This window comes from Taudactylus pleione, unplaced genomic scaffold (assembly GCF_031769625.1).
Source record: "Taudactylus pleione unplaced genomic scaffold, aTauple2 ptg000971l, whole genome shotgun sequence".
Taxonomy (NCBI): domain Eukaryota; kingdom Metazoa; phylum Chordata; class Amphibia; order Anura; family Myobatrachidae; genus Taudactylus; species Taudactylus pleione.
This window is the reverse complement of record NW_028285372.1, coordinates 25578-53058: the sequence shown is the minus strand read 5'-3', so window position 1 is coordinate 53058 and position 27481 is coordinate 25578. Positions and strand designations below refer to the sequence as shown.

General features: G+C 50.1%; 1 protein-coding gene across 2 annotated transcripts in view; it reads left to right on the top strand.

The window, feature by feature from the left end:
- The window catches only part of LOC148454624 (integrin alpha-L-like), a 110308-nt gene that overhangs the window by 62157 nt on the left and 20670 nt on the right, over positions 1-27481 (top strand). For both annotated transcript variants that reach the window (XM_088460689.1, XM_088460690.1), the window contains exons 11-15: positions 3816-3883; positions 20494-20614; positions 20799-20947; positions 22187-22324; positions 22398-22601. In XM_088460689.1, coding sequence (XP_088316815.1) covers positions 3816-3883; positions 20494-20614; positions 20799-20947; positions 22187-22324; positions 22398-22601 — 680 coding nt within the window. The remainder of the gene's footprint in view (positions 1-3815; positions 3884-20493; positions 20615-20798; positions 20948-22186; positions 22325-22397; positions 22602-27481) is intronic.

Sequence of the window (27481 nt, the reverse complement as noted above, 5' to 3'; positions counted from 1 at the left end):
TAGGCCCTGTGAAAGGAGATGTGTGATCACTAGATGATAGAAATGGATGTGTCAGTGAGGTGTAAGGAGATGTGTGATTACTAGATGATAGAGATGGATGTGTCAGTGAGGTGTAAGGAGAGGTGTGATACCTAGATGATAGTGATGGATGTGTCAGTGAGGTGTAAGGAGAGGTGTGATCACTAGATGATAGAGATGGATGTGTCAGTGAGGTGTAAGGAGATGTGTGATCACTAGATGATAGAGATGGATGTGTCAGTGAGGTGTAGGCCCTGTGTAAGGAGATGTGTGATCACTAGATGATAGAGATGGATGTGTCAGTGAGGTGTAAGGAGATGTGTGATCACTAGATGATAGAGATGGATGTGTCAGTGAGGTGTAGGCCCTGTGTAAGGAGATGTGTGATTACTAGATGATAGAGATGGATGTGTCAGTGAGGTGTAGGCCCTGTGTAAGGAGAGGTGTGATACCTAGATGATAGTGATGGATGTGTCAGTGAGGTGTAAGGTGATGTGTGATCACTAGATGATAGAGATGGATGTGTCAGTGAGGTGTAGGCCCTGTGTAAGGAGAGGTGTGATACCTAGATGATAGTGATGGATGTGTCAGTGAGGTGTAAGGTGATGTGTGATCACTAGATGATAGAGATGGATGTGTCAGTGAGGTGTAGGCCCTGTGTAAGGAGATGTGTGATTACTAGATGATAGAGATGGATGTGTAAGGAGATGTGTGATCACTAGATGATAGAGATGGATGTGTCAGTGAGGTGTAGGCCCTGTGTAAGGAGATGTGTGATCACTAGATGATAGAGATGGATGTGTCAGTGAGGTGTAAGCCCTGTGTAAGAAGATGTGTGATTACTAGATGATAGAGATGGATGTGTCAGTGAGGAGTAAGGAGATGTGTGATTACTATATGATAGAGATGGATGTGTAAGGAGATGTGTGATCACTAGATGATAGAGATGGATGTGTCAGTGAGGTGTAGGCCCTGTGTAAGGAGAGGTGTGATTACTGTATGATAGAGATGGATGTGTCAGTGAGGTGTAAGGTGATGTGTGATCACTAGATGATAGAGATGGATGTGTCAGTGAGGTGTAGGCCCTGTGTAAGGAGAGGTGTGATACCTAGATGATAGTGATGGATGTGTCAGTGAGGTGTAAGGTGATGTGTGATCACTAGATGATAGAGATGGATGTGTCAGTGAGGTGTAGGCCCTGTGTAAGGAGATGTGTGATTACTATATGATAGAGATGGATGTGTAAGGAGATGTGTGATCACTAGATGATAGAGATGGATGTGTCAGTGAGGTGTAGGCCCTGTGTAAGGAGATGTGTGATCACTAGATGATAGAGATGGATGTGTCAGTGAGGTGTAAGCCCTGTGTAAGAAGATGTGTGATTACTAGATGATAGAGATGGATGTGTAAGGAGATGTGTGATCACTAGATGATAGAGATGGATGTGTCAGTGAGGTGTAGGCCCTGTGTAAGGAGAGGTGTGATTACTGTATGATAGAGATGGATGTGTCAGTGAGGTGTAAGCCCTGTGTAAGAAGATGTGTGATCACTAGATGATAGAGATGGGTGTGTCAGTGAGGTGTGATCACTAGATGATAGAGATGGATGTGTCAGTGAGGTGTAAGGAGAGGTGTGATCACTGGATGAGAGATGGATGTGTGAGTGAGGTGTAAGGAGATGTGTGATCACTAGATGATAGAAATGGATGTGTCAGTGAGGTGTAAGGAGATGTGTGATCACTAGATGACAGAGATGGATGTGTCAGTGTGGTGTAAGCCCTGTGTAAGGAGATGTGTGATCACTAGATGATAGAAATGGATGTGTCAGTGAGGTGTAAGGAGAGGTGTGATCACTGGATGAGAGATGGATGTGTCAGTGAGGTGTAAGGAGAGGTGTGATCACTAGATGATAGAGATGGATGTGTCAGTGAGGTTAAGGAGATGTGTGATCACTAGATGATAGAGATGGATGTGTCAGTAAGGTGTAAGCCCTGTGTAAGGAGATGTGTGATCACTAGATGATAGAAATGGATGTGTCAGTGAGGTGTAAGGAGATGTGTGATCACTAGATGATAGAGATGGATGTGTCAGTAAGGTGTAAGCCCTGTGTAAGGAGATGTGTGATCACTAGATGATAGAGATGGATGTGTCAGTGAGGAGTAAGAAGATGTGTGATTACTAGATGATAGAGATGGATGTGTCAGTGAGGTGTAAGGAGAGGTGTGATACCTAGATGATAGAGATGGATGTGTCAGTAAGGTGTAAGCCCTGTGTAAGGAGAGGTGTGATACCTAGATGATAGTGATGGATGTGTCAGTGAGGTGTAGGCTCTGTGTAAGGAGATGTGTGATCACTAGATGATAGAGATGGTTGTGTCAGTAAGGTGTAAGAAGATGTGTGATCACTAGATGATAGAGATGGATGTGTCAGTGAGGTGTAAGGAGAGGTGTGATACCTAGATGATAGAGATGGATGTGTCAGTGAGGTGTAGGCTCTGTGTAAGGAGATGTATGATCACTGGATGCGAGATGGATGTGTCAGTGAGGTGTAGGCCCTGTGTAAGGAGATGTGTGATTACTAGATGATAGTGATGGATGTGACAGTGAGGTGTAAGGAGAGGTGTGATCACTAGATGATAGAGATGGTTGTGTCAGTAAGGTGTAAGCCCTGTGTAAGGAGAGGTGTGATCCCTAGATGATAGTGATGGATGTGTCAGTGAGGTGTAGGCCCTGTGTAAGGAGATGTGTGATCACTAGATGATAGAAATGGATGTGTCAGTGAGGTGTAAGGAGATGTGTGATCACTAGATGATAGAGATGGATGTGTCAGTGAGGTGTAGGCCCTGTCTAAGGAGATGTGTGATCACTAGATGATAGAGATGGATATGTCAGTGAGGTGTAAGGAGAGGTGTTATCACTAGATGATAGAGATGGATGTGTCAGAGAGGTGTAAGGAGATGTGTGATCTCTAGATGATAGAGATGGATGTGTCAGTGAGGTGTAGGCCCTGTGTAAGGAGATGTGTGATTACTAGATGATAGAGATGGTTGTGTTAGTAAGGTGTAAGGAGATGTGTGATCACTAGATGATAGAGATGGATGTGTCAGTGAGGTGTAAGGAGAGGTGTGATTACTAGATGATAGAGATGGATGTGTCAGTGAGGTGTAAGGAGAGGTGTGATCCCTAGATGATAGAGATGGATGTGTCAGTGAGGTGTAAGGAGATGTGTGATCACTAGATGATAGAGATGGATGTGTCAGTGAGGTGTAAGCCCTGTGTAAGGAGAGGTGTGATCACTAGATGATAGAGATGGTTGTGTCAGTAAGGTGTAAGCCCTGTGTAAGGAGATGTGTGATCCCTAGATGATAGAGATGGATGTGTCAGTGAGGTGTAAGCCCTGTGTAAGGAGATGTGTGATCACTAGATGATAGAGATGGATGTGTCAGTGAGGTGTAAGCCCTGTGTAAGGAGATGTGTGATCACTGGATGAGAGATGGATGTGTCAGTGAGGTGTAAGGAGATGTGTGATTACTAGATGATAGAGATGGATGTGTCAGTGAGGTGTAGGCCCTGTGTAAGGAGAGGTGTGATCCCTAGATGATAGAGATGGATGTGTCAGTGAGGAGTAAGGAGATGTGTGATTACTAGATGATAGAGATGGGTGTGTCAGTATAAGGATATAACCTGTGTGCTGGAAGGGATATGGCTTCTGTACACTGTAACTGTCAGTCTTCTCTACTAATGTGCAGCTCCTGATACCTTATTGAAGTATGTGACAGTCATATGATTTGTGTCCTAGGTGTGGCTCAAGGTTCTAGTTTCTCCCTGGAGCTCTCATCAGCTGGGCTCAGTGCTGCTCTGGTGAAGGTAAGTTTGGTGATGGTGCTTATGGTGACAGTTGTGTGTATGTGGACGTCTGTGGAACTGTAATGTGTTTGTGTGTAGCCAGTATAGTCATGTGTTGTCAGCGGAGGTGTTTGTACAGTGCTGTAACTGGCAGTGGTGGTGTATATGTGTGCAGTGACGGTGGTGTGACTGGCAGTGGTGGTGTATATGTGTGCAGTGACGGTGGTGTGACTGGCAGTGGTGGTGTATATGTGGGTAGTGACGGTGGTGTGTCTGGCAGTGGTGGTGTATATGTGTGCAGTGACGGTGGTGTATCTGGCAGTGGTGGTGTATATGTGTGCAGTGACGGTGGTGTGTCTGGCAGTGGTTGTGTATATGTGTGCAGTGACGGTGGTGTGTCTGGCAGTGGTGGTGTATATGTGTGCAGTGATGGTGGTGTGTCTGGCAGTGGTGGTGTATATGTGTGCAGTGACGGTGGTGTGTCTGGCAGTGGTGGTGTATATGTGTGCAGTGACGGTGGTGTGTCTGGCAGTGGTTGTGTATATGTGTGCAGTGACGGTGGTGTGTCTGGCAGTGGTGGTGTATATGTGTGCAGTGACGGTGGTGTGTCTGGCAGTGGTGGTATATATGTGTGCAGTGACGGTGGTGTGTCTGGCAGTGGTGGTGTATATGTGTGCAGTGACGGTGGTGTGTCTGGCAGTTGTGGTGTATATGTGTGCAGTGATGGTGGTGTGACTGGCAGTGGTGGTGTATATGTGTGCAGTGACGGTGGTGTATCTGGCAGTGGTGGTGTATATGTGTGCAGTGACGGTGGTGTGACTGGCAGTGGTGGTGTATATGTGTGCAGTGACGGTGGTGTGACTGGCAGTGGTGGTGTATATGTGTGCAGTGACGGTGGTGTGACTGGCAGTGGTGGTGTATATGTGTGCAGTGACGGTGGTGTATCTGGCAGTGGTGGTGTATATGTGTGCAGTGACGGTGGTGTGTCTGGCAGTGGTGGTGTATATGTGTGCAGTGACGGTGGTGTGTCTGGCAGTGCTGGTGTATATGTGTGCAGTGACGGTGGTGTGACTGGCAGTGGTGGTGTATATGTGTGCAGTGACGGTGGTGTGTCTGGCAGTGGTGGTGTATATGTGTGCAGTGTTGGTGGTGTGTCTGGCAGTGGTGGTGTATATGTGTGCAGTGACGGTGGTGTGTCTGGCAGTGGTGGTGTATATGTGTGCAGTGACGGTGGTGTGACTGGCAGTGGTGGTGTATATGTGTGCAGTGACGGTCGTGTGACTGGCAGTGGTGGTGTATATGTGTGCAGTGACGGTGGTGTGACTGGCAGTGGTGGTGTATATGTGTGCAGTGACGGTGGTGTGTCTGGCAGTGGTGGTGTATATGTGTGCAGTGACGGTGGTGTGTCTGGCAGTGCTGGTGTATATGTGTGCAGTGACGGTGGTTTGACTGGCAGTGGTGGTGTATATGTGTGCAGTGACGGTGGTGTGTCTGGCAGTGGTGGTGTATATGTGTGCGGTGACGGTGGTGTGTCTGGCAGTGCTGGTGTATATGTGTGCAGTGACGGTGGTTTGACTGGTAGTGGTGGTGTATATGTGTGCAGTGACGGTGGTGTGTCTGGCAGTGGGGGTGTATATGTGTGCGGTGACGGTGGTGTGTCTGGCAGTGGTGGTGTATATGTGTGCGGTGACGGTGGTGTGTCTGGCAGTGCTGGTGTATATGTGTGCAGTGACGGTGGTTTGACTGGCAGTGGTGGTGTATATGTGTGCGGTGACGGTGGTGTGACTGGCAGTGGTGGTGTATATGTGTGCGGTGACGGTGGTGTGTCTGGCAGTGGTGGTGTATATGTGTGCAGTGACGGTGGTGTATCTGGCAGTGGTGGTGTATATGTGTGCAGTAACGGTGGTGTATCTGGCAGTGGTGGTGTATATGTGTGCAGTGACGGTGGTGTGTCTGGCAGTGGTTGTGTATATGTGTGCAGTGACGGTGGTGTGTCTGGCAGTGGTGGTGTATATGTGTGCAGTGACGGTGGTGTGTCTGGCAGTGGTGGTATATATGTGTGCAGTGACGGTGGTGTGTCTGGCAGTGGTGGTGTATATGTGTGCAGTGACGGTGGTGTGACTGGCATTGGTGGTGTATATGTGTGCGGTGATGGTGGTGTATCTGGCAGTGGTGGTGTAGTTGATAATTAGATGGGACCATCATAGCACCGTTTCTGTGAGTCACTATACACTATGGTACATCCTGCTCACCACCATGGGGTCAGTGCCGTTAGATATGATGTAAGATTGCATGTTGCTGTGTTAGGTACGCACCTCTCCTTTACATACTGCATTTTCCTGCTCACCACCATGGGGTCAGTACTGTTACCTATGATGTAAGATTGCATGCTGCTGTGTTAGGTACGCATCTCTCCTTTACATACTGCATTTTCCTGGTCACCACCATGGGTCAGTACTGTTACCTATGATGTAAGATCGCATGTTGCTGTGTTAGGTACGCACCTCTCCTTTACATACTGCATTGTCCTGCTCACCACCATGGGGTCAGTACCGTTACCTATGATGTAAGATTGCATGTTGCTGTGTTAGGTACACACCTCTCCTTTACATACTGCATTTTCCTGCCCACCACCATGGGGTCAGTACCATTACATATGATGTAAGATTGCATGTTGCTGTGTTAGGTACGCACCTCTCCTTTACATACTGCATTGTCCTGCTCACCACCATGGGGTTAGTACCGTTACCTATGATGTAAGATTGCATGTTTCTTCTACAGGGTCCATAGGCTCCACAGGGAGACCTTGGGGTCTAGGTGGTGGATCTGGAATCTGGGCACCACGCAGTTAAAAGCTTTCAGCTCCCAGGATGCACTGGTCCACTCTCCCTATACCCCGCCCCTGAGCCAAAGGCACCTCAGTTTCATTGGTCACCATTACGCGGGAGGCTGCTTAGGCCCTAATGCTTTTTATTTTATGATTTCATTTATTTTGTCTTTATCTACTTAGAGCGCGCAGCAAGAGACTGTCCATAGGACGTCTGCTCTGCCGCTCAGTAACCCTCCTGCGCCACAACGCCAGTTAAGGCTGGGGATCTCGGTGGGCATCCCGGGGTCCATGCTAGCCAGGCCCCGTGGGAGGACCCAGACTGCAGCCGGACGTTAAGGGGACAGGTGAGTGCTTGCGATGACCTACGTGTTAGCAGTCATACCTCCGCTCTCAGAGGACAGACCGGAGGTGCTGTGTGGATGCAGGCTCTACCCACCGCGCTTCACTAGACCACCAGGGACAGGGTGCGGGAACCAGCGTCCCGGGGTTTAAACAATCCGCAAGGGGGAGACAACTTCCCCATTAAAGCGGCTCCTCCCCTCAGCTCAGGGCGCCTTTCCTCTGAGCTCTCCTCCTCCTCCTCTGACCACGCCCCCTTGGAGCTCTCCTTCTCCTCCTCTGACCACGCCCCCTCTGAGCTCTCCTCCTCCTCTGACCACGCCCCCTCTGAGGTCTCCAGCGGCCATTTTCTTTCAGTGGCACAGTCGCTGCTCTCTCAGGATAACGTGGGTCCGGTTCCCCTATGTACCTCTCCCTGGAGTGAGCATCTGTGTAGTTGATTGCAGTGTGATTTCTGCATTGTATGTGACTTATGCTAGCGCTGCCTGTCTGTGTCTTTTTTCCTATCAGCATATATCTATACCTTATCTCTATTGCTGCCCTAATACAGGTGTAGTTAGAGAGTTTCCTACATCTTTAGAAAAATAAATATTTGTGAGGTTTGTCGGTTGTGTTCTGCACTGTGCCATATTTAGACAGTGGGCTCCTGTAGCTCACCCAAGTGTCAGACAGGACCAGTGTATTGCTCTCCTACTGGTATCCTGTATACTTGTGGTTGCATTATACCCAGTGCCATATTGTGTGTTATATTACTCTGCAGATATGTCTGACAAGATTATGTGCTGCAGGTTTTAGTGAGGAGGATTTGGTTCGGGACGGGCTATTTGTGAGGTGTTATAATCCTCCTGGCACCTCAGCACCGGTACAGGAGCCCCCCTGGGCTGCCTTTTCTCAGACTCTGGCCTCCATTGTGGGCGGCTTAGTGGTCCCGGCTGTTTTTCCACCCAAGGTGTTACCACAGCAGACCGTTATTCCCTCACAGGGACTATTACAGATTATGCAGACTCCTCCGGTGCCTCCACCATGGGTGGACGTTCTCTCTACGTCAGAGCAGAGCCTGGCGGCTTCCTCTGCTGCCCTCCAGACCATGTTGCAGGGTGAGAAACCCCTTAAGCCAGCTAAGCGTCCTGTGGTGTCCTCTCAGTCCACACAGCTCTCAGAGTCTGAGATGTCATCTGACGGCGGAGAGGTAGCTGATGCCTCTGACCCCGACTCCACTCTGCAAGAGGCGGAGACTAGGTCAAATATTAATTCCTGCCTTGGTGAGAGCTGTCATATCCGTCTTGGTAACAGAGGATGACGAGTCAGCCCCTCAATACAAACACCCTCTGCTTAAACGGGTAACGGTGACTGCGGCAGTATCAGATCAGCTAGTAGAAAACGTGGCTGCTGCCTGGCAATCGCCTGACAGGGGTGTATCTACCCATTGGCCAGGATGGCACTCGCCAGGGGCGCCGGCCAAAGGGGGGGGCGCCATCCGGCAGTGCCACCAGCAGCCAATGGGTGGACTACCCCAAGGGCTTGAACTAGCCCCGCTAGTCCCCCGGGACCCACAAGTGTAGGGCAGACCGCAGTGAGAGCAGTCTGCCCTACACAGTAACAAACAGCCATCAGACAGACTCTCATTGGCTGCTGCGTCCACAGAGGGAGTCGGCTGCAGCTCACTCATGAGCTCCATCTCCTGGCTCACCCACAGCGAGTGATGAGAGAGACGTCATGATGTCTCTCCCATCCCATAGTGCAAAGCGAGAGCGGGCCCGGAGAACTGGACAGCGGTGGTCGTTGGCAGGAGCGGGGATCAGGTAAGTTGTTTTTCTGTGTGTGTTTTTTTTCTGGCACAGCACGGGGGGGGGGAGAGTGTGGCTACTGGGGGCATGTTATGGGGGGGATGGCTGCTACTGGGGGCACTGTATAGGGGGACTAGTACTGGGGCACTGTATAGGGGGACTACTACTGGGGCACTGTATAGAGGGGACTACTACTGGGGGCACTGTATAGAGGGGACTACTACTGGGGGCACTGTATAGAGGGGACTACTACTGGGGCACTGTATAGAGGGGACTACTACTGGGGCACTGTATAGAGGGGACTACTACTGGGGCACTGTATAGAGGGGACTACTACTGGGGGCAATGCAGCATAGGGGGGACTACTACTGTCAGGACTACTACTGGGGACACTGCATAGGGGGGACTACTACTGGGGGCAATGCACAATGCATAAGGGGAACTACTACTGTGAGGACTACTACTGGGGCACTGTATAGAGGGGACTACTACTGGGGGCACTGTATAGAGGGGACTACTACTGGGGCACTGTATAGAGGGGACTACTACTGGGGGCACTGTATAGAGGGGACTACTACTGGGGGCACTGTATAGGGGGACTACTACTGGGGGCACTGTATAGGGGGGACTACTACTGGGGGCACTGTATAGGGGGGACTACTACTTGGGGCACTGTATAGAGGGGACTACTACTGGGGGCACTGTATAGGGGGACTACTACTGGGGGCACTGTATAGAGGGGACTACTACTGGGGGCACTGTATACAGGGGACTACTACTGGGGGCACTGTATAGGGGGACTACTACTGGGGGCACTGTATAGGGGGACTACTACTGGGGGCACTGTATAGGGGGGACTACTACTGGGGGCAATGCAGCATAGGGTGGACTACTACTGTCAGGACTACTACTGGGGACACTGCATAGGGGGGACTACTACTGGGGGCAATGCACAATGCATAAGGGGAACTACTACTGTGAGGACTACTACTGGGGACACTTCCTGAAATTATGGGGGGAGGGGGGAACCAGTCCATTACCTTGCCAAGGGCGCTCGGATCCCTAGATACACCCCTGTCGCCTGGTAAGAGGTATCAACCTCAGAGCCATTTGACCTCATGTTACCCATTTCCTGAGGCTCATTGCAAGAAATGGAATCACCCCCTGCGGTGGATTCCCACGTTACACGTTTAATTAAATGCGCTACGTTACCTATGCCTTCCATTTCTTCCTTAAAAGATCCTACAGACAGGAAGGTGGAAACTTGCCAGAATTCTACAGTATATACTGTGACCGGACGCCGCTCGTCTAGGCCGGCCCTGGTCACGGGTTAGCGCTTTTGGACTCCCACTCACCGTCAGTGACCGCCTGTCACTGATTCCGTCCACTGCGCTGTGGGAGTTTACTGAAGCTTCCACCACCAAGCTCCTTTCAGCGGCGCTTGGAACCGCTTTCTACGTACATTCAGGCTCCTACCCTGGCACCTGGAACCGCTTCTGCTGCGTATGCGTTTGACTAACTGCGGCCACAGCCCCTGATTGGTGTCGGCTGATTCCTCCTGATCCCTCGCAATGGACCAGGTCTGCACGGTAGCTGGCAGAGGGCTTGAACTTGGAGACATGGAGCTCTTACCCAGAACAGCAGGAGAACGGAATAGCGTTTGGCGCAATTCTGTTGGTCGCAGGTTTGAAGCAATCGAATAGGCAAAGGTGTTTATTGCTCAATGTCTTAAAGACTCGTCCCTTCGGATTGAAGGGGAATGTCAGCATACAAAAGATGTTAAAGCAATTCTTCTCCACACAGGATTTATAAGGATGTACAATATTACCAGGCACGAAGCCTCCTTTTATGCCAGTCTAACACACATTTCCACAGGGGGTAAATGGTTTCAGCCAATCATGCGGTGTCACAAAATATAAATAACCACATATTACATTTCAAAGAAGTCACCCTATTTCCTCCTTTCTAATCTACCACCCAAACTGATTTATCATACAGTATAACTGTCTCCTAAAATGTTGATATAACATTTCACAGGAGATAGTAAATGACATTTATCCTTATCAATGGGAGTATTAATCAGTTTGGCATTTCCAACCTTAACACATTCAGCTTTTAGAAAGTGACATCAAAAAGGGGCTTCTTACAAACAACCAAATTGTCCTTATCAACCTTGCTGGCTATTACCTGTTCAAAGGAAGTTCTGTACATGTAGTGTTTGGCTATATGACACTAGTCACACCTTCACACAAAGACCTTCCAGTCACCCTATTCATCAGACCTCCTGCTAAGGGAATGACAATTAGCATCTAGTATCTGCAGTCACAGGCTGCTCATGTCATATACAGGCATATATTCAAGAAGTGCATAGCATATAAAATATACGTTGCTTCATGCACTAATGCATTGCAGATCAGCTGCAGTGCATTACAGCAATACATATATACTTTAATACAGTTTATTATAAACCATGTGCAGTGTGCTTTTACACTGTGTCCTCACTGGGACCGTAACTGTTTCAGCACTGGTCGCAGTGTACACGTTTACAATGGGTGCCTGGCACCTTTTGTCCTTTTGAAAATGGCGCTGCAGCACGTGAGTTAACCCCTTTAGTGCCACGGCCGCCATTATACATGTGGGGCTGGCTAACGGCCACACTTCTCCCCCCCACCCTCAAGCGGGCCACCAGAGGGCTATGTACCAATGATTTGGCACCAGGTCACGCAGTTTCTTGGGGGTTCAGGGAAGCTACCTGGGGAGCTTCAGCTCGTGCCCCGCTATTTCATGGGTAGCTAAAGCTATAGAGAGCTGGCCAATGCACTTGAGGACTCCTTCCCCTCCGAAGCTCTTGGGGATCAGGTATCATTGGTTGGTCACATTCGAGATGTGGATGCATATATTGGAGAGGCTACATTACATGCCAGTCTACTGACCTCCAGAGTCTCTTCTGCTACTGTGTCTGCCCGCCATACCCTATGGCTGCCCTCTTGGAGTGCGGATGCTGATTCTAAGAGAGGCCTGGAAGCCTTACCATAAATGGGGAGATCTTGTTTGGTCCAGACCTGGACAAGATTGTTGACACGTTGGCAGCATCGAATTCCGCGTTTCTGCCTTCAGCATCTGCTTCTTCAAAGCCTCAAACTTCTTCCTTTAGGTCCTTTCATCCCCAAGGAAAGCCCAAAGGACAGTCCTTTCCTAGACAGTCAGCTTCCAAGAAGGCCGCCAAGCATAAGAAACAGGCCTGGAGCACAAGACTCCCTGCTTCCAAGCCAGAGGATAAACCCTCAGCGTGACAGGGCGGGCCTCCCTCTGGGGGATCCCAGAGTGGGAGACCAACTTCTACAGTTCGCCCAGTGCTGGTGTCAAATGCTTAGGTAAAAGTGGTCTCTCACGGGTACGCCCTCTCATTCCTTCAAAGACCTCCCCACCAGTTTTTCTGCACAGGCCCTTCTTCAGACAAGAACAAGGCCTTACAGGTCCAGGAAGCCATACAGTCCTTGCTGCAAGCAGGGGTAATTGTTCCAGTCCCACTATCTCAGCGGGGGACTGGTTATTATTCTACTCTCTTTCTGGTTCAGAAGCCGAATGGGTCTCATCGGCCTATCCTCAACCTCAAGTCCCTGAACAAATTCCTCAGGGTGCCCAGGTTGAGGATGGAAACCATACGTTCCATCATATTGGCTATGGAACTTGGGGATTTTATGGTATCGCTGGATATTCAGGACGCATACCTACATGTTCCTATAACTCCTTCTCACCAGCGTTATCTCATGTTTGCTATACTACAGCAACACTTCTAATTTCGGGCTCTACCCTTTGGCCTGTCCACAGCTCCAAGGGTGTTTACCAAAGTTAAGGCTATAATGGCTGCCCATCTGCAGAGTCAGGGTATCCGGCTGCTACCAGACCTGGACGACCTCCTCCTGTTAGCAGGTTCTCTGGATGTGCTTCGCCACCACCTACAACTGACAATTGCTTTTCTACAGTCGCCCAGGTGGTTAATCAATTGGAAAAGCCCTCCCTGAACCCCTCACAGAGGAGGGTTCATCTGGGAGCCTTTCTGGATTCTCAACAGCAGAGAATGTTTCTGATTTCAGAAAAAATCTCCACATTACAACTACGAGTACGCAGATGCCTCCAAAGTCGCCGGGTGTCATTCCACTCAGCGATGCAGGTTCTGGGATCCATGGTGTCCACCTTCAACATGGTGGAATATGCTCCATTCCATTCCAGGCCTCTGCATTAGCTGATCCTTTCCAGGTGGAACAGATTATCCCACGGGATCAATGCTCAGACAATAGTGCTCTCTCTCTCTCCGGAGGTGCGTCTGTCTCTGTCTTGGTGGCTACTGATATCTCATCTAACCAAGGGTCCGCCCCTTTTGGATCCTGGACTGGGTAATCCTAACAACGGACGCCAGTCTCCAGGGTGCAGTGACCGATCCGCACTCCTTTCAGGGCCATTGGACAGCGGTCGAAGCAGCCCTACCAATCAACATATTGGAACTTCGAGCTGTTTACAGGGCCCTTAAGCTGGCCAAACACATACTTCAGGGGAAACCCGTGCAAGTTCAGTCCGACAAGGCCACAACAGTGCCTTACAACCATCAAGGAGGCACTCAAAGTTGGGCAGCAATGACTGAAGTGTCACGCATTCTGACATGGGCCAAGGGTCATCTCCCGGCCATTTCGGCAGTGTTCATTCTGGGAGTTCTCAATTGGGAAGCAGACTTCCTCAGCCATCACAACGTGCATCCCGGGGAATGGTCTCTTCACCCAGAGGTGTTTCAACTCCTAGTGGACAAATGGGGCCTCCCAGAGGTGGACTGTGGCCGGAGGCCAACCACATGTGATTAAAATGGCTGCCAAGGCATTGAAGAAATTAACCCTCATGCCATTGCACCATTTTTAAAAGAACCTTTAGGCGCAGTGCGCCACGTGTACTGCGAATGTATATGTAATGTGTTTGAACATAACATATATTCAATGTGCTGTGGGCAGTTGTGGAAATGTACTTATAAATATATAGCCTATGCACTTATGAGGAATGTATAACTTATTTTGTGTTAGAAGGCTGTAACATATAAGTCATATGGTTATGAGACCTTCTCACCTCCTAGTGATATGTTACTTATCCTGACGTAGTGACCAAACCTTCGTTTCAGTTAAATGTAATGCAGAGGTCTCCAGTGTGTCTCTATGTACAATACCCAGCAAGTTTGGGGAAAGCAATTTTTGGTGTTTAGAAAGCTTCTATTGTGTGCAAGAGCTTAGAAGGTCCCCATCAGAATCTCCACCTCTCTTCAATCCTTCAAACGGGCTCTCAAGACCCACTACTTCATCATAGCCTTCCAGCTCTCATCTTAACTTGCTGCTACATACTCCTCTCTCCCTGCCTACCCCATCTGTGTCACCCCTGTCTGTCTGTCCCTCCCCCTTAGAATGTAAGCTCCTATGAGCAGGGCCCTCTACCCTCTTGTGCTTCTCCTTACTGTACCTTCATCTACTTCTTACTCTCTACCAGGGCACCTAACACTTGGTTGCTTTGCATTGTTGCTTATCTGGGTGTTATGGTCGTGAATGTAGCAATGTATATTATCCATGTCCTGTAATGTATTGTACTGTAAGTCACTGTAAATCAGTCTATTTGTTTATGTACTTTGTAAGGCGCTGCGGAACACTTATGGCGCCATATAAATAAACGATAATAATAATAATAAGACTCCGAAAGCCAAAACTGGTTTTAGTCATAGACATGTGAAAAGACAAATGTAATAGGAATTTGCATTATATTTACCTTCTCAGAGACAGTATATGTAACTCAGATTGTGCTTAGGAAACCAAATGTTTTTGGGTGGTATCGAGGAAATTGATTTAATTTCTGTGAAATGTAAGACGTATTTATTTATGTTTTGTGAGAGAGCCTGATTGGCTAAAAGGAACCCAGGGCGGACTTACCGTGTGGTAATGTGTATTAGAGTGGCATAAAAGAAGGCTTCGTGACTGGTAAAATTGTACATCTTTGAAAATCCTTTGTGGAGAATAACTTCTGTATGATATTCCCCTTCAGGGAGAAGGGATGGTCTTTTTTAAGACTTTGAGCAATAAACACCTTTGCCTTTACTTTGACTACATCTGTACCCTGCGACCAACAGAATTACGCCAAACGCTATTCCATTCTCCTACTGTTCTGGGTTGAGCCAAGTGTCTCCGAAGTTCAAGCCCTCTGCCACTACCTTGCAGAGCCTGCTCCATTGCAGCCTGCTCCATTGCAAGGGATCAGATGGGAACAGCCAACACCAAACAGGAGGTGTGGCCGCAGCCAGTTGACGCATACACAGCAGAGCGGTTCCAGGTGCTGGCGGTAGGAGTCTGAGTCTACCATCGGCGTTTGGAACCGCTTCTTAGGTAGAGTTTGCTGGTGGCAGCATCGTTACGCCCACGGCGCAGTCGGTGGAGTCAGTGACAGGCGGTCACTGATGGTAAGAGGGAATCCCTGATACCCCAAGGTCAAGTAGGGATCAAAACCCCAACCTGTGATCGGGAGTCCGGGCTGGAAGCCATCCGTTCACATGGACCAAATGGGCTCCTGATACAATCACAAAATGCCAGTATACAGGTCCAGGACAAGAGATGCCGAGGCAACCTTGGTGGACGCTCTGTCAGTAAAATGGGCCTTCCAGATTGCGTACCTGTTTCTCCAGTCTCTCTGCTTCCTTGAGTTCTTCGGAAGTTCAAACAAGATGGAGGCACTGTCCTGCTGGTGGCTCCAGCCTGGCCCAGACATCATTGGTACTCATATCTTCAGAGTCTCTCCATCGATACTCCGTTCCTGTTGCCTCAACATCCGGACATGTTGTCTCAGGGTCCTTGTCTTTACCCGGATCTGGATCGTCTGTCTTTGACGGCGTGGCTCTGGGGCATCCCTCCTAAGGTCCAAAGGATTCTCTAGCTCTGTCGTCCAAATGACGCTTAGAGCGCGTAAGCCAGCTTCTGCTAGGATCTACCACAGAGTGTGGCATACATATTTCCAAAGGTGTCGTCCAAGAGATTACGACCCCCAGGTGTTAAGGATTTCCAGAGTCCTGGCCTTCCTCCAAGCTGTATTGGACCTTGGCCTCCGCCTGGCCTCACTGAAAGTGCATGTCTCTGCTGCCAGTGTGGTTCCAATGCAGGATTGCTCCGTTACCGGATATCTGCACCTTCCTCCAGGGTGTCCTCTGGATTCAAACTCCCTTTGTCCCCCCGAATGGCTCCATGGGACTTGGCATTGGTTCTAAGGGCCCTCCAGGGTCCCCCATTGGAACCCCTTATTTGGTGGAACTCACATTTCTTCTGGCTATTGCCTCTGCTAGGAGGCTGTCAGAGTTAGAGGCGCTCGCCTGTCGCTCCTCTTTTCAGATATTTCACCAGGACAGGGCTGTGCTTCGGACTCACCCGGGGTTCCTTCCTAATGTGGTTTCTATTTTCCACTTTAATGAGGAAATTATAGTCCCGCCCTTTCAATCCCTGGACCTTTCGGTAGGTGAGGCTTTTTTGTATGTGGTCCGCATCCTCAGGATTTATGTGGACCGTACCAGTTATGTTCAGAAATCGGACTCCTTATTTGTGCTCTATGGATTTCACAAGAAGGGATGGCCAGCCAATAAACAAACATTGGCTAGATGGTTTCTGTGGCCGGAGGCAGGCCACACAGGGTTAATGGCTGCCACTGAAGGGGTTAACCGCCGTGCTGTGTTGCCATTTTTAAAAGGACAAAAAGGCACCAGGCGCCCATTGTAAATGTATACTCTGCGCTACGCGCTGAGTGTTAATAAGTGTGTTTTTTAATGTTTTACATGTCGCGACCAGGACCCACTGCACTGGGGGAGTGTAGGTAGAGTGTGGCTGCACTGGGGGAGTGTGGGTAGAGTGTGGCTGCACTGGGGGAGTGTAGGTAGAGTGTGGCTGCACTGGAGGAGTGTAGGTGGAGTGTGGCTGCACTGGGGGAGTGTGGGTGGAGTGTGGCTGCACTGGGGGAGTGTGGGTAGAGTGTAGCTGCACTGGGGGAGTGTAGGTAGAGTGTGGCTGCACTGGGGGAGTGTGGGTAGAGTGTAGCTGCACTGGGGGAGTGTAGGTAGAGTGTGGCTGCACTGGGGGAGTGTAGGTAGAGTGTGGCTGCACTGGGGGAGTGTAGGTAGAGTGTAGCTGCACTAGGGGAGTGTAGGTAGAGTATGGCTGCACTGGGGGAGTGTAGGTAGAGTGTGGCTGCACTGGGAGAGTGTAGGTAGAGTGTGGCTGCACTGGGGGAGTGTAGCTGCACTGGGGGAGTGTAGGTAGAGTATGGCTGCACTGGGGGAGTGTAGGTAGAGTGTGGCTGCACTGGGAGAGTGTAGGTAGAGTGTGGCTGCACTGGGGGAGTGTAGGTGGAGTGTGGCTGCACTGGGAGAGTGTAGGTAGAGTGTGGCTGCACTGGGGGAGTGTAGGTAGAGTGTGGCTGCACTGGGGGAGTGTGGGTAGAGTGTGGCTGCACTGGGGGAGTGTAGGTAGAGTGTGGCTGCACTGGGGGAGTGTAGGTAGAGTGTGGCTGCACGCTGGGAGCCACTGCGACCAGCGCTGACACAGTTACAGTCCCAGTGAGGACACAGTGTAAAAGCACACTGCACATGGTTTATAATAAACTGTATTAAAGTATATATGTATTGCTGTAATGCACTGTAGCTGATCTGCAATGCAATAGTGCATGAAGCAGAGTATATTTAATAGGCTATGCACTATATGGTTTAAATGTATATTTTGTAGAGAAAATGCATATGCCTGAATATGACATGACCAGCCCCTGTGTCTGCAGAAACAAGATGCTAATTGTCATTCCCTTAGCAGGAGGTCTGATGAATAGGGTGACTGGAAGGTCTCTGTGTGAAGGTGTGAATGGTGTCATATAGCCAAACCCTTCATGTACAGAACTTCCTTTGAAAAGACAATCTGTTTTTAAGAACCTTTTGGATGTCACTGAATGTGTTAAGGTTGGAAATGCCAAACTGATTGATAAGGATGAATGTCATTTACCATTTCCTGTGAATTGTTATATCAACATTCTATACAGTTATACTGTATGATAAATCAGTTTTGTTTAGGTTTGGGTGACTCCTTTGAAATGTAATTTGTGGTTAAATTATATTATGTGAGGAATCATGATTGGTTGAGTGGAACCCAGGGTGGATTTGCCCCTTGTGATGTTGTTGTGTGTAAGAATGACATAAAAAGAGGGACTGTGAGCCCTGTATGTGGTACATCTTTGACAATCCTGTGTGGAGAATTGCTGCTTGATTTTCTGTGTGATATTCCCCTTCAGACGGAAGGGAGAGTCTTTAAGATATTGAGCAAATAAACACCGTTTGCCTTTACTTCAATTGCCTCAATCCTGCGACCAACAGAATTGCGCCAAACGCTAATTCGTTCTCCTGCTGTTCTGGGCAAGAGCTCCGTGTCTCCAAGTTCCAGCCCTCTGCCAAGCTACCATGCAGACCTGGTCCATTGCGAGGGATCAGGTGGGAACAGCCGACACCAAGCAGGAGGTCCGCAGTTAATCAAACGCATACGCAACAGAAGCGGTTCCAGGTGCCAAGGTAGGAGCCTGAGGGTAACGTTAAAAATGGTTCCAAATGCCATGGTAGGGTTTGGTGGTGGCAGCATCGTTACACGCCCACGTCGTAGTAGGCGGAGTCAGTGACAGGCGGTCACTGACGGTGATTGGGATTTCGAAAGCGCTAACCCGTGACCAGGGCCGGCCTAGGCGAAAGGCGTCCGGTCACAGTTTCGTACAACTATCTCACAGGCAGGAGGGCCTTCCAGTTCCAGCTTCTGTTACTGATCATTCTACTCGGTCTTTGGGTCCCTCGTGGGCTGCTAGCCGTGGCATTTTGGCTGTTCAGCTTTGTAAGGTAGCCACGTTTTCTGAGGTTCTATGCTTTTGATACCTTTGCCTCTCAGGATGCTTCCTTTGGGTGCCGGATTCTCCTCTCAGCACAGGAGCGTCCACACCCTTAAAAGGACTGCTTTGTGCTTTGGAACATCACCAAGGTCTCCCTGTGGAGCCTATGGACCCTGAAGAAGAAAATTAGTTATGATAAGAACTGAACTTTTTGTTAACTTTCTTCAAAGTCCATAGGGTCCACAGGGCACCCGCCCTGACGCATGTTGCTGGTCACCATTTTCCGTTTCATTCTCTGTGAGAATGTGATTCTTGTGTGTACCAGTCTTTCTTCTCTCTTATCCTCCTCTGACCTTTGGCTTGTCGCCAACTGAGGTGTCTCTGGCTCGGGGGCAGGGTTTCCTGCTCACCACATGGGGTCAGTACCGTTACATTTGATGTGAGATCACATGTTGCTGTGTAAGGTACGCATCTCTCCTTTACATACTGCATTTTCCTGCTCACCACCGTACCATTACCTATGATGTAAGATTGCATGTTGCTGTGTTAGGTACGCATCTCTCCTTTACATACTGCATTTTCCTGCTCACCAACATGGGGTCAGTACCATTACATATGATGTAAGATTGCATGTTGCTGTGTTAGGTATGCATCTCTCCTTTACATACTGCATTTTCCTGCTCACCACCATGGGGTCAGTACCGTTACATATGATGTAAGATTGTATGTTGTGGCATTAGGTATGCATCTCTCCTTTACATACTGCATTGTCCTGCTCACCACCATGGGGTCAGTACCATTACATATGATGTAAGATCGCATGCTGCTGTGTTAGGTATGCATCTCTCCTTTGCATACTGCATTTTCCTGCTCACCACCATGGGGTCAGTACCATTACCTATGATGTAAGATTGCATGTCGCTGTGTTAGGTACGCACCTCTCCTTTACATACTGCATTTTCCTGCTCACCACCATGGGGTCAGTACCATTACATATGATGTAAGATCGCATGTTGCTGTGTTAGGTAACCACCTCTCCTTTACATACTGCATTTTCCTGCTCACCACCATGGGGTCAGTACCATTACATATGATGTAAGATCGCATGTTGCTGTGTTAGGTACGCACCTCTCCTTTACATACTGCATTTTCCTGCTCACCACCATGGGGTCAGTACCATTACCTATGATGTAAGATTGCATGTTGCTGTGTTCGGTACGCACCTCTCCTTTACATACTGCATTTTCCTGCTCACCACCATGGGGTCAGTACCATTACATATGATGTAAGATTGCATGTTGCTGTGTTAGGTATGCATCTCTCCTTTGCATACTGCATTGTCCTGCTCACCACCATGGGGTCAGTACCATTACATATGATGTAAGATTGCATGTTGCTGTGTTAGGTATGCATCTCTCCTTTACATACTGCATTTTCCTGCTCACCACCATGGGGTCAGTACCATTACATATGACATATGATGTAAGATTGCATGTTGCTGTGTTAGGTACGCACCTCTCCTTTGCATACTGCATTGTCCTGCTCACCACCATGGGGTCAGTACCGTTACATATGATGTAAGATTGCATGTTGCTGTGTTCGGTACGCATCTTTCCTCACCATGGGGGTGCGAGGTAAAAGGCATGATGTAGGATTCCATTATCGGCGTTCACGTGCCATTCCTATAGCCAGTACATCACTTATATCGCCTTTTTATAATTATTCATTGAACTGCACATGTCTGTAATCTCTGCTTCTTGTAGGATCGGCGAATACTCGGAGACCCAGGTATATTTGACTGGTCTGGTGGTATCCTTGATGTCTCAAAGCAGGAGATGCTGATGAACTTGTCTCTTCCACATGAGTACAAGTATGGATACCTGGGTGAGTAGTGTCGGGGGCTTCACACGACTATAGGGGGCCGAGCGGTATAACAATAAAACTACGTACCCTTCTTCCTTTAAGCTATCGGGTATTATTCACAATATCCCTCAGCAGTTACATTCCCTAATGGGTCTTCTCCGCATATAGGACATAAAGTAATGTAATAGTCTGTGACCTCCCTCAGGTTACTCCGTGAGACTGCTCCGCACCACTGAGGGGCTGTTTTGTGTGGCTGGTGCCCCCAGGTATCAGTACGTCGGGCTTGTGACTGTCCTACGAGAGATCCCAGATGGAACAGGATGGAAAGAGACAGATTCACTTCAAGGAGAACAGGTGAGAACATGAGGCTGTTAGGGAGACTACAGAGCGTAGTGCGGAGACTGGAGGGAGAGACAGACATGGACATACGTACATCCATGTCAGTAGTATTACACATGCATTTGTCTCTTTGCATCTTACACCTTTGGCTCCGCGTGCCTAGAGAAGGTGGAAGAGCGGCGGTGAGTCTTGTGCAATTACAGGGCGAGCACAGAAAGGGCGTATTCATGTAATCACAACTACATGAGAGATGGAAACCGCTACATCAGCAGCAGAGGCCATAGCAGTGTAAAAAACACCTCAAAAATGAATCAAGTAGCATTATACACCCCCTTCCTCTGCGAGGGTGTCAGTGACCGAGGCCTGTAGTGTGCACGTGGTGTCAGTGACTGAGGCCTGTAGTGTGCACGTGGTGTCAGTGACTGAGGCCTGTACTGTGCACGTGGTGTCAGTGACTGAGGCCTGTAATGTGCACGTGGTGTCAGTGACTGAGGCCTGTAGTGTGCACGTGGTGTCAGTGACTGAGGCCTGTAGTGTGCACGTGATGTCAGTGACTGAGGCCTGTAATGTGCACGTGGTGTCAGTGACTGAGGCCTGTAATGTGCACGTGGTGTCAGTGACTGAGGCCTGTAGTGTGCACATGGTGTCAGTGACTGAGGCCTGTAATGTGCACGTGGTGTCAGTGACTGAGGCCTGTAATGTGCACGTGGTGTCAGTGACAGAGGCCTGTAGTGTGCACGTGGTGTCAGTGACTGAGGCCTGTACTGTGCACGTGGTGTCAGTGACTGAGGCCTGTACTGTGCACGTGGTGTCAGTGACTGAGGCCTGTAATGTGCACGTGGTGTCAGTGACTGAGGCCTGTAGTGTGCAGAATGTGTTGGTGCCGGTGACCGAGGCCTGTAGCGTGCAGAATGTGTTGGTGCCGGTGACCGAGGCCTGTAGCGTGCAGACTGTGTTGGTGCCGTAGGCCTGTAGCGTGCAGACTGTGTTGGTGCTGATGACCGAGGCCTGTAGCGTGCAGACTGTGTTGGTGCTGATGACCGAGGCCTGTAGCGTGCAGACTGTGTTGGTGCTGATGACCGAGGCCTGTAGCGTGCAGACTGTGTTGGTGCTGATGACCGAGGCCTGTAGCGTGCAGACTGTATTGGTGCCGTAGGCCTGTAGTGTGCACTCTGTGCTGAGCTCTGCAGATAGTAGGGATTATGTCCATCTACCCATAATGTGCTACTAATGACGCACCCAATGCTCTCTCAGGTTGGCTCGTACTTTGGCTCTGAGATAGCGGTCGTTGATCTGAACCAGGATGGACACTCTGATTTGGTGATGGTTTCAGCTCCTCATCACTATGAAGTGAAATGGTCTGGACAGGTTTATGTATACGGCATTGAGCAGGTGAGTAAGGTGTGTGAGCGAGAGATACAGTGTGCTGCATCTATACATCATAGTAACAGTCTGTCTCTCCTAGGGAAAACTTACACCCCGGGTCACTCTGCGCGGAGAGACAGGTCACCTGCACTCTCACTTTGGAGCTGCAGTCACAACACTTGGTGACCTGGATGGAGATGGTTTCAACGAAGTGGCGGTGGGAGCCCCATATGAGATGGATGGGAGGGGAGCAATATATATATACAGAGGGGAGCCTGCAGGGCTTCCAGTCACCTACAGCCAGGTAATATATAGGCAGCAGTGGTGAGGATACCTTCACATGTACTAAAGAGGGCAATCCAGAGAGGCAATATACTGTATACAGGCAAGGTGGGAGATCGGAGAGTGAGGCCGGATAGGAGGGAGAGGCTGCATCCAAGAGAGTGTACAGAGAGGTCAGATGGGAGAGAGTATCCGGATAAGAGAGAACGATGAGAGAGAGTTTGGATAGGAGAGAGGTCAGATGGGAGAGAGTATCCGGATAAGAGAGAACAATGAGAGAGGTTTGGATTGGAGAGAGGTCAGATGGGAGAGAGTATCTGGATAAGAGAGAACAATGAGAGAGGTTTGGATTGGAGAGAGGTCAGATGGGAGAGAGTATCTGGATAAGAGAGAACAATGAGAGAGGTTTGGATAGGAGAGAGGTCAGATGGGAGAGAGAGTTCTGAGAGGCCAGAGCGGAAAGTGTGTCAGGAGACGGTTGATAGGAGAGATGATGGATTTGGAGAAAGAGTCCATAGAAGCCAGTTAGGAGAGAGGACAGATCGGAGAGTCAGGAAAAGCCGGAGAGGAGAGAGGGTCCGTAAAAGCCAGATAGGAGAGAGAAGCCAGAGAGGCCAGACAGGAAAGGGAGTCCGGATAGGAGGAAGAGTCCAGAAAAGCCATATTAGAGAAAGAGACTGGATGGGGAGAGAGTCCATAGAAGCCAGATAGGAGAGAGAGTTCAGAGTGGCTGGATATGGGAAAAAGGGTCCATAGAAGCCAGGTAGGAGAGAGGACAGATGGGAGAGAGAGAGTCCGAATAGGAAAGATTGTCTATAGAAGCCGGATAGGAGAGAGAAGCCAGAGAGTCCAGATAGGAGAGAGAGTCTGCAGAGGCTGGATAGAAGAGAGAGGGTCAGTAGAAGCCAGATAGGAGAGAGAAGCCAGGAGACTAGATAAGAGAGATCCGGATAGGAGAGAGTCTGGAGAGGCTGGATAGGAGAGAGAGGGTCAGTAGAAGCCAGATAGGAGAGAGAAGCCAGGGGGGCTAGATAAGAGAGAGATCCGGATAGGAGAGAGTCCGGATAGGAGAGAGAGGCTGAATAGGAGAGAGAGGGTCAGTAGAAGCCAGATAGGAGAGAGAAGCCAGGAGGCTAGATAAGAGAGATCCGGATAGGAGAGAGTCTGGAGAGGCTGGATAGGAGAGAGAGGGTCAGTAGAAGCCAGATAGGAGAGAGAAGCCAGGAGGCTAGATAAGAGAGATCCGGATAGGAGAGAGTCTGGAGAGGCTGGATAGGAGAGAGAGGGTCAGTAGAAGCCAGATAGGAGAGAGAAGCCAGGAGGCTAGATAAGAGAGATCCGGATAGGAGAGAGTCTGGAGAGGCTGGATAGGAGAGAGAGGGTCAGTAGAAGCCAGATAGGAGAGAGAAGCCAGGGGGGCTAGATAAGAGAGAGATCCGGATAGGAGAGAATCCGGATAGGAGAGAGAGGCTGGATAGGAGAGAGAGGGTCAGTAGAAGCCAGATAGGAGAGAGAAGCCAGGAGGCTAGATGAGAGATCCGGATAGGAGAGAGTCTGGAGAGGCTGGATAGGAGAGAGAGGGTCAATAGAAGCCAGATAGGAGAGAGAAGCCAGGAGGCTAGATAAGAGAGATCCGGATAGGAGAGAGTCTGGAGAGGCTGGATAGGAGAGAGAGGGTCAGTAGAAGCCAGACAGGAGAGAGAAGCCAGGAGGCTAGATAAGAGAGATCCGGATAGGAGAGAGGCTGGAGAGGCTGGATAGGAGAGAGAGGGTCAGTAGAAGCCAGATAGGAGAGAGAAGCCAGCAGGCTAGATAAGAGAGATCCGGATAGGAGAGAGTCTGTAGAGGCTGGGTAGGAGAGAGGGTCAGTAGAAGCCAGATAGGAGAGAGGAGCCAGGGAGACTAGATAGGAGAGCGATCCGGATAGGAGAGAGGCTGGATAGGAGAGAGGGTCAGTAGAAGCCAGATAGGAGAGAGAAGTCAGGGAGGCTAGATAGGATAGAGAGCCCGAACAGATAATCAAGGCTGGATAGGAGAGAGGCTGGATAGGAGAGAGATGAGTAGCAAGGACTGCTTTCCAAAGAGACCTTGTATGAAAACCAGATAGGAGAGAGTTCAGAGCAGCGAGTCCTGAGAAAACTGACAGGAAAAAGATGAGAGAGTGAAATGAAGGCAGTTCATGGAGACAGATGAGAAGCTCCAGAGGAGACAGGATAGAGAGTGCATAAAGAAGAGTGAGATGACAGAAGATGGTAGGAAGTGGGTGAGCATAACAGGACCTCTCTGCACAATACATTTTTTTTCTGTAACTTCCTTCCCCCAAATACTAAACTTACAAAGACCCCATGTCTGTGACCCCTGCAGATCGGAGGATATTTACCCCATGCAGTGGATGCTTCTTATAGGCTGAAAGCCTGGAGATGTGTTCTTGCATACTGGGCTGTGTATGGTGATTAGGAACAAGGTGTGAGACAGCCCATACAACTAATAATCTCCCTAATACTTATAATAACCTTTTATCTGTCCATATATCCAGAAGTGGTGGCCGCTGTGTCTTTGGTTCTGCCATTAAGGCTCATGTCAGTGAGTATAGAGAGCTTGGACAGGCAGACGTAGGGATGGAAGGCAGGTCAGATGGATGGGAGCCTAGACAGGGAGACGTAGTGCAGGTCAGATGGATGGAAGTCTGGTCAGGGGAAGACCTAGGAATGCAGTGCAGGTCAGATGGATGATTATCCGGACAGGGAGACGTAGGGATGGAGCGCAGGTCAGATGGATGGGAGCCTGGACAGGGAGACATAGGGATGGAGTGCAGGTCAGATGGATGGAAGCCTGGACAGGGAGACGTAGGGATGTACGGCTGGTCAGATGGATGGGAGCCTAGACAGGGAGACGTAGGGATGGAAGGTAGGTCAGATGGAAGGAAGCCTGGACAGCGGAAGACAGAGGGATGCAGGTCAGATGGAAGGAAGCCTGGACAGCGGAAGACATAAGGATGTAGGGCAGGCCAGATGGATGGGAGCCTGGACAGGGAGACGTACAGATAGAGGACAGGTCAGATGGATGGGAGCCTGGACAGGGAGATGTAGGGATGGAGGGCAGGTCAGATGGATGGAAGCCTGGACAGGGAGATGTAGGGATGGAGGGCAGGCCAGATGGATGGGAGCCTGGACAGGGAGATGTAGGGATGCAGTGCAGGCCGGATGGATGGGAGCCTGGACAGGGAGACGTTAAGGATGGAGGGCAGGTCAGATGGATGGGAGCCTGGTCTGGTCAGGGAGATTTAGGGATAGCCAGGACAGATGGGTGGGAGCCTGGACAGGGAGACATAGGGATGGAGGGCAGGTCAGATGGATGGGAACCTGGACAGGGAGATGTAGGGATACAGTGCAGGTCAGATTGATGGGAGCCTGGACAGGGAGACGTAGGGATGGAGGGCAGGTCAGATGGATGGGAGTCTGGACAGGGAGATGTAGGGATGGAGGGCAGGCCAAATGGATGGGAGCCTGGACAGGGAGACATAGGGATGGGAGTGCAGGTCAGATGGATGGGAGCCTGGCCTGCTCAGGGAGACGTAGGGATGGAGGGCAAGCAAGATGAATGGGAGCCTGGCCTGCTCAGGGAGACGTAGGGATGGAGGGCAAGCAAGATGAATGGGAGCCTGGACAGGGAGACGTAGGGCAGGTCAGATGGATGGTAGCCTACACAGGGAGATGTAGGGATGCAGTGCAGGCCAGATGGATTGGAGCCTGGACAGGGAGACATAGGGATGAAGGGCAGGCCAGATGGATGGGAACCAGGACAGGGGGATGCAGTGCAGGTCAGATGGATGGGAGCCTGGACAGGGAGACGTAGGGATGGAGGGCAGGTCAGATGGATGGGAGCCTGGACAGGGAGATGTAGGGATGCAGTGCAGGTCAGATGGATGGGAGCCTGGACAGGGAGACGTAGGGATGGTTGGCAGGTCAGATGGATGGGAGCCTGGAAAGGGAGACGTAGGGATGGAGGGCAGGTCAGATGGATGGGAGCCTGGACATGGAGACATAGGGCAGGTAAGATGGATGGTAGCCTGGACAGGGAGACATAGGGATGGAGTGCAGGTCAGATGGATGGGAGCCTGGCCTGCTCAGGGAGACGTAGGGATGGAGGGCAAGCAAGATAATGGGAGCCTGGACAGGGAGACGTAGGGATAGAAGGCCGGTCGGATGAAAGGGAACCTGATCAGGGAGATGTAGGGATAGAGACCAAATCAGATGGATGGCAGCCTGGACAGGGAGATGTAGCGATGGAGTGCAGGTCAGATGGATGGGATCCTGGACAGGGAAACATAGGGATAGAGGACAGGTCAGATGGATGGAAGCCTGGACAGGGAAATGTAGGGATGGAGGGCAGGCCAGATGGATGGGAGCCTGGACAGGGAGAAGTAGCGATGGAGGACAGGTCAGATGGATGGGAGCCTGGACAGGGAGATGTAGGGATACAGTGCAGGTCAGATGGATGGGAGCCTGGACAGGGAGATGTAGGGATGGAGGGCAGGTCAGATGGATGGGAGTCTGGACAGGGAGATGTAGGGATACAGTGCAGGCCAAATGGATGGGAGCCTGGACAGGGAGACATAGGGATGGGAGGGCAGGTCAGATGGATGGGAGCCTGGACAGGAAGATGTAGAGATGGCGTGCAGGTCAGATGGATGGGAGCCTGGCCTGCTCAGGGAGACGTAGGGATGGAGGGCAAGCAAGATGAATGGGAGCCTGGACAGGGAGACGTAGGGATAGAAGGCAGGTCAGATGGATGGGAACCTGATCAGGGAGATGTAGGGATAGAGGCCAAATCAGATGGATGGGAGCCTGGACAGGGAGACTCTAGGGATGGAGTGCAGGTCAGATGGATGGGAGTCTGGAC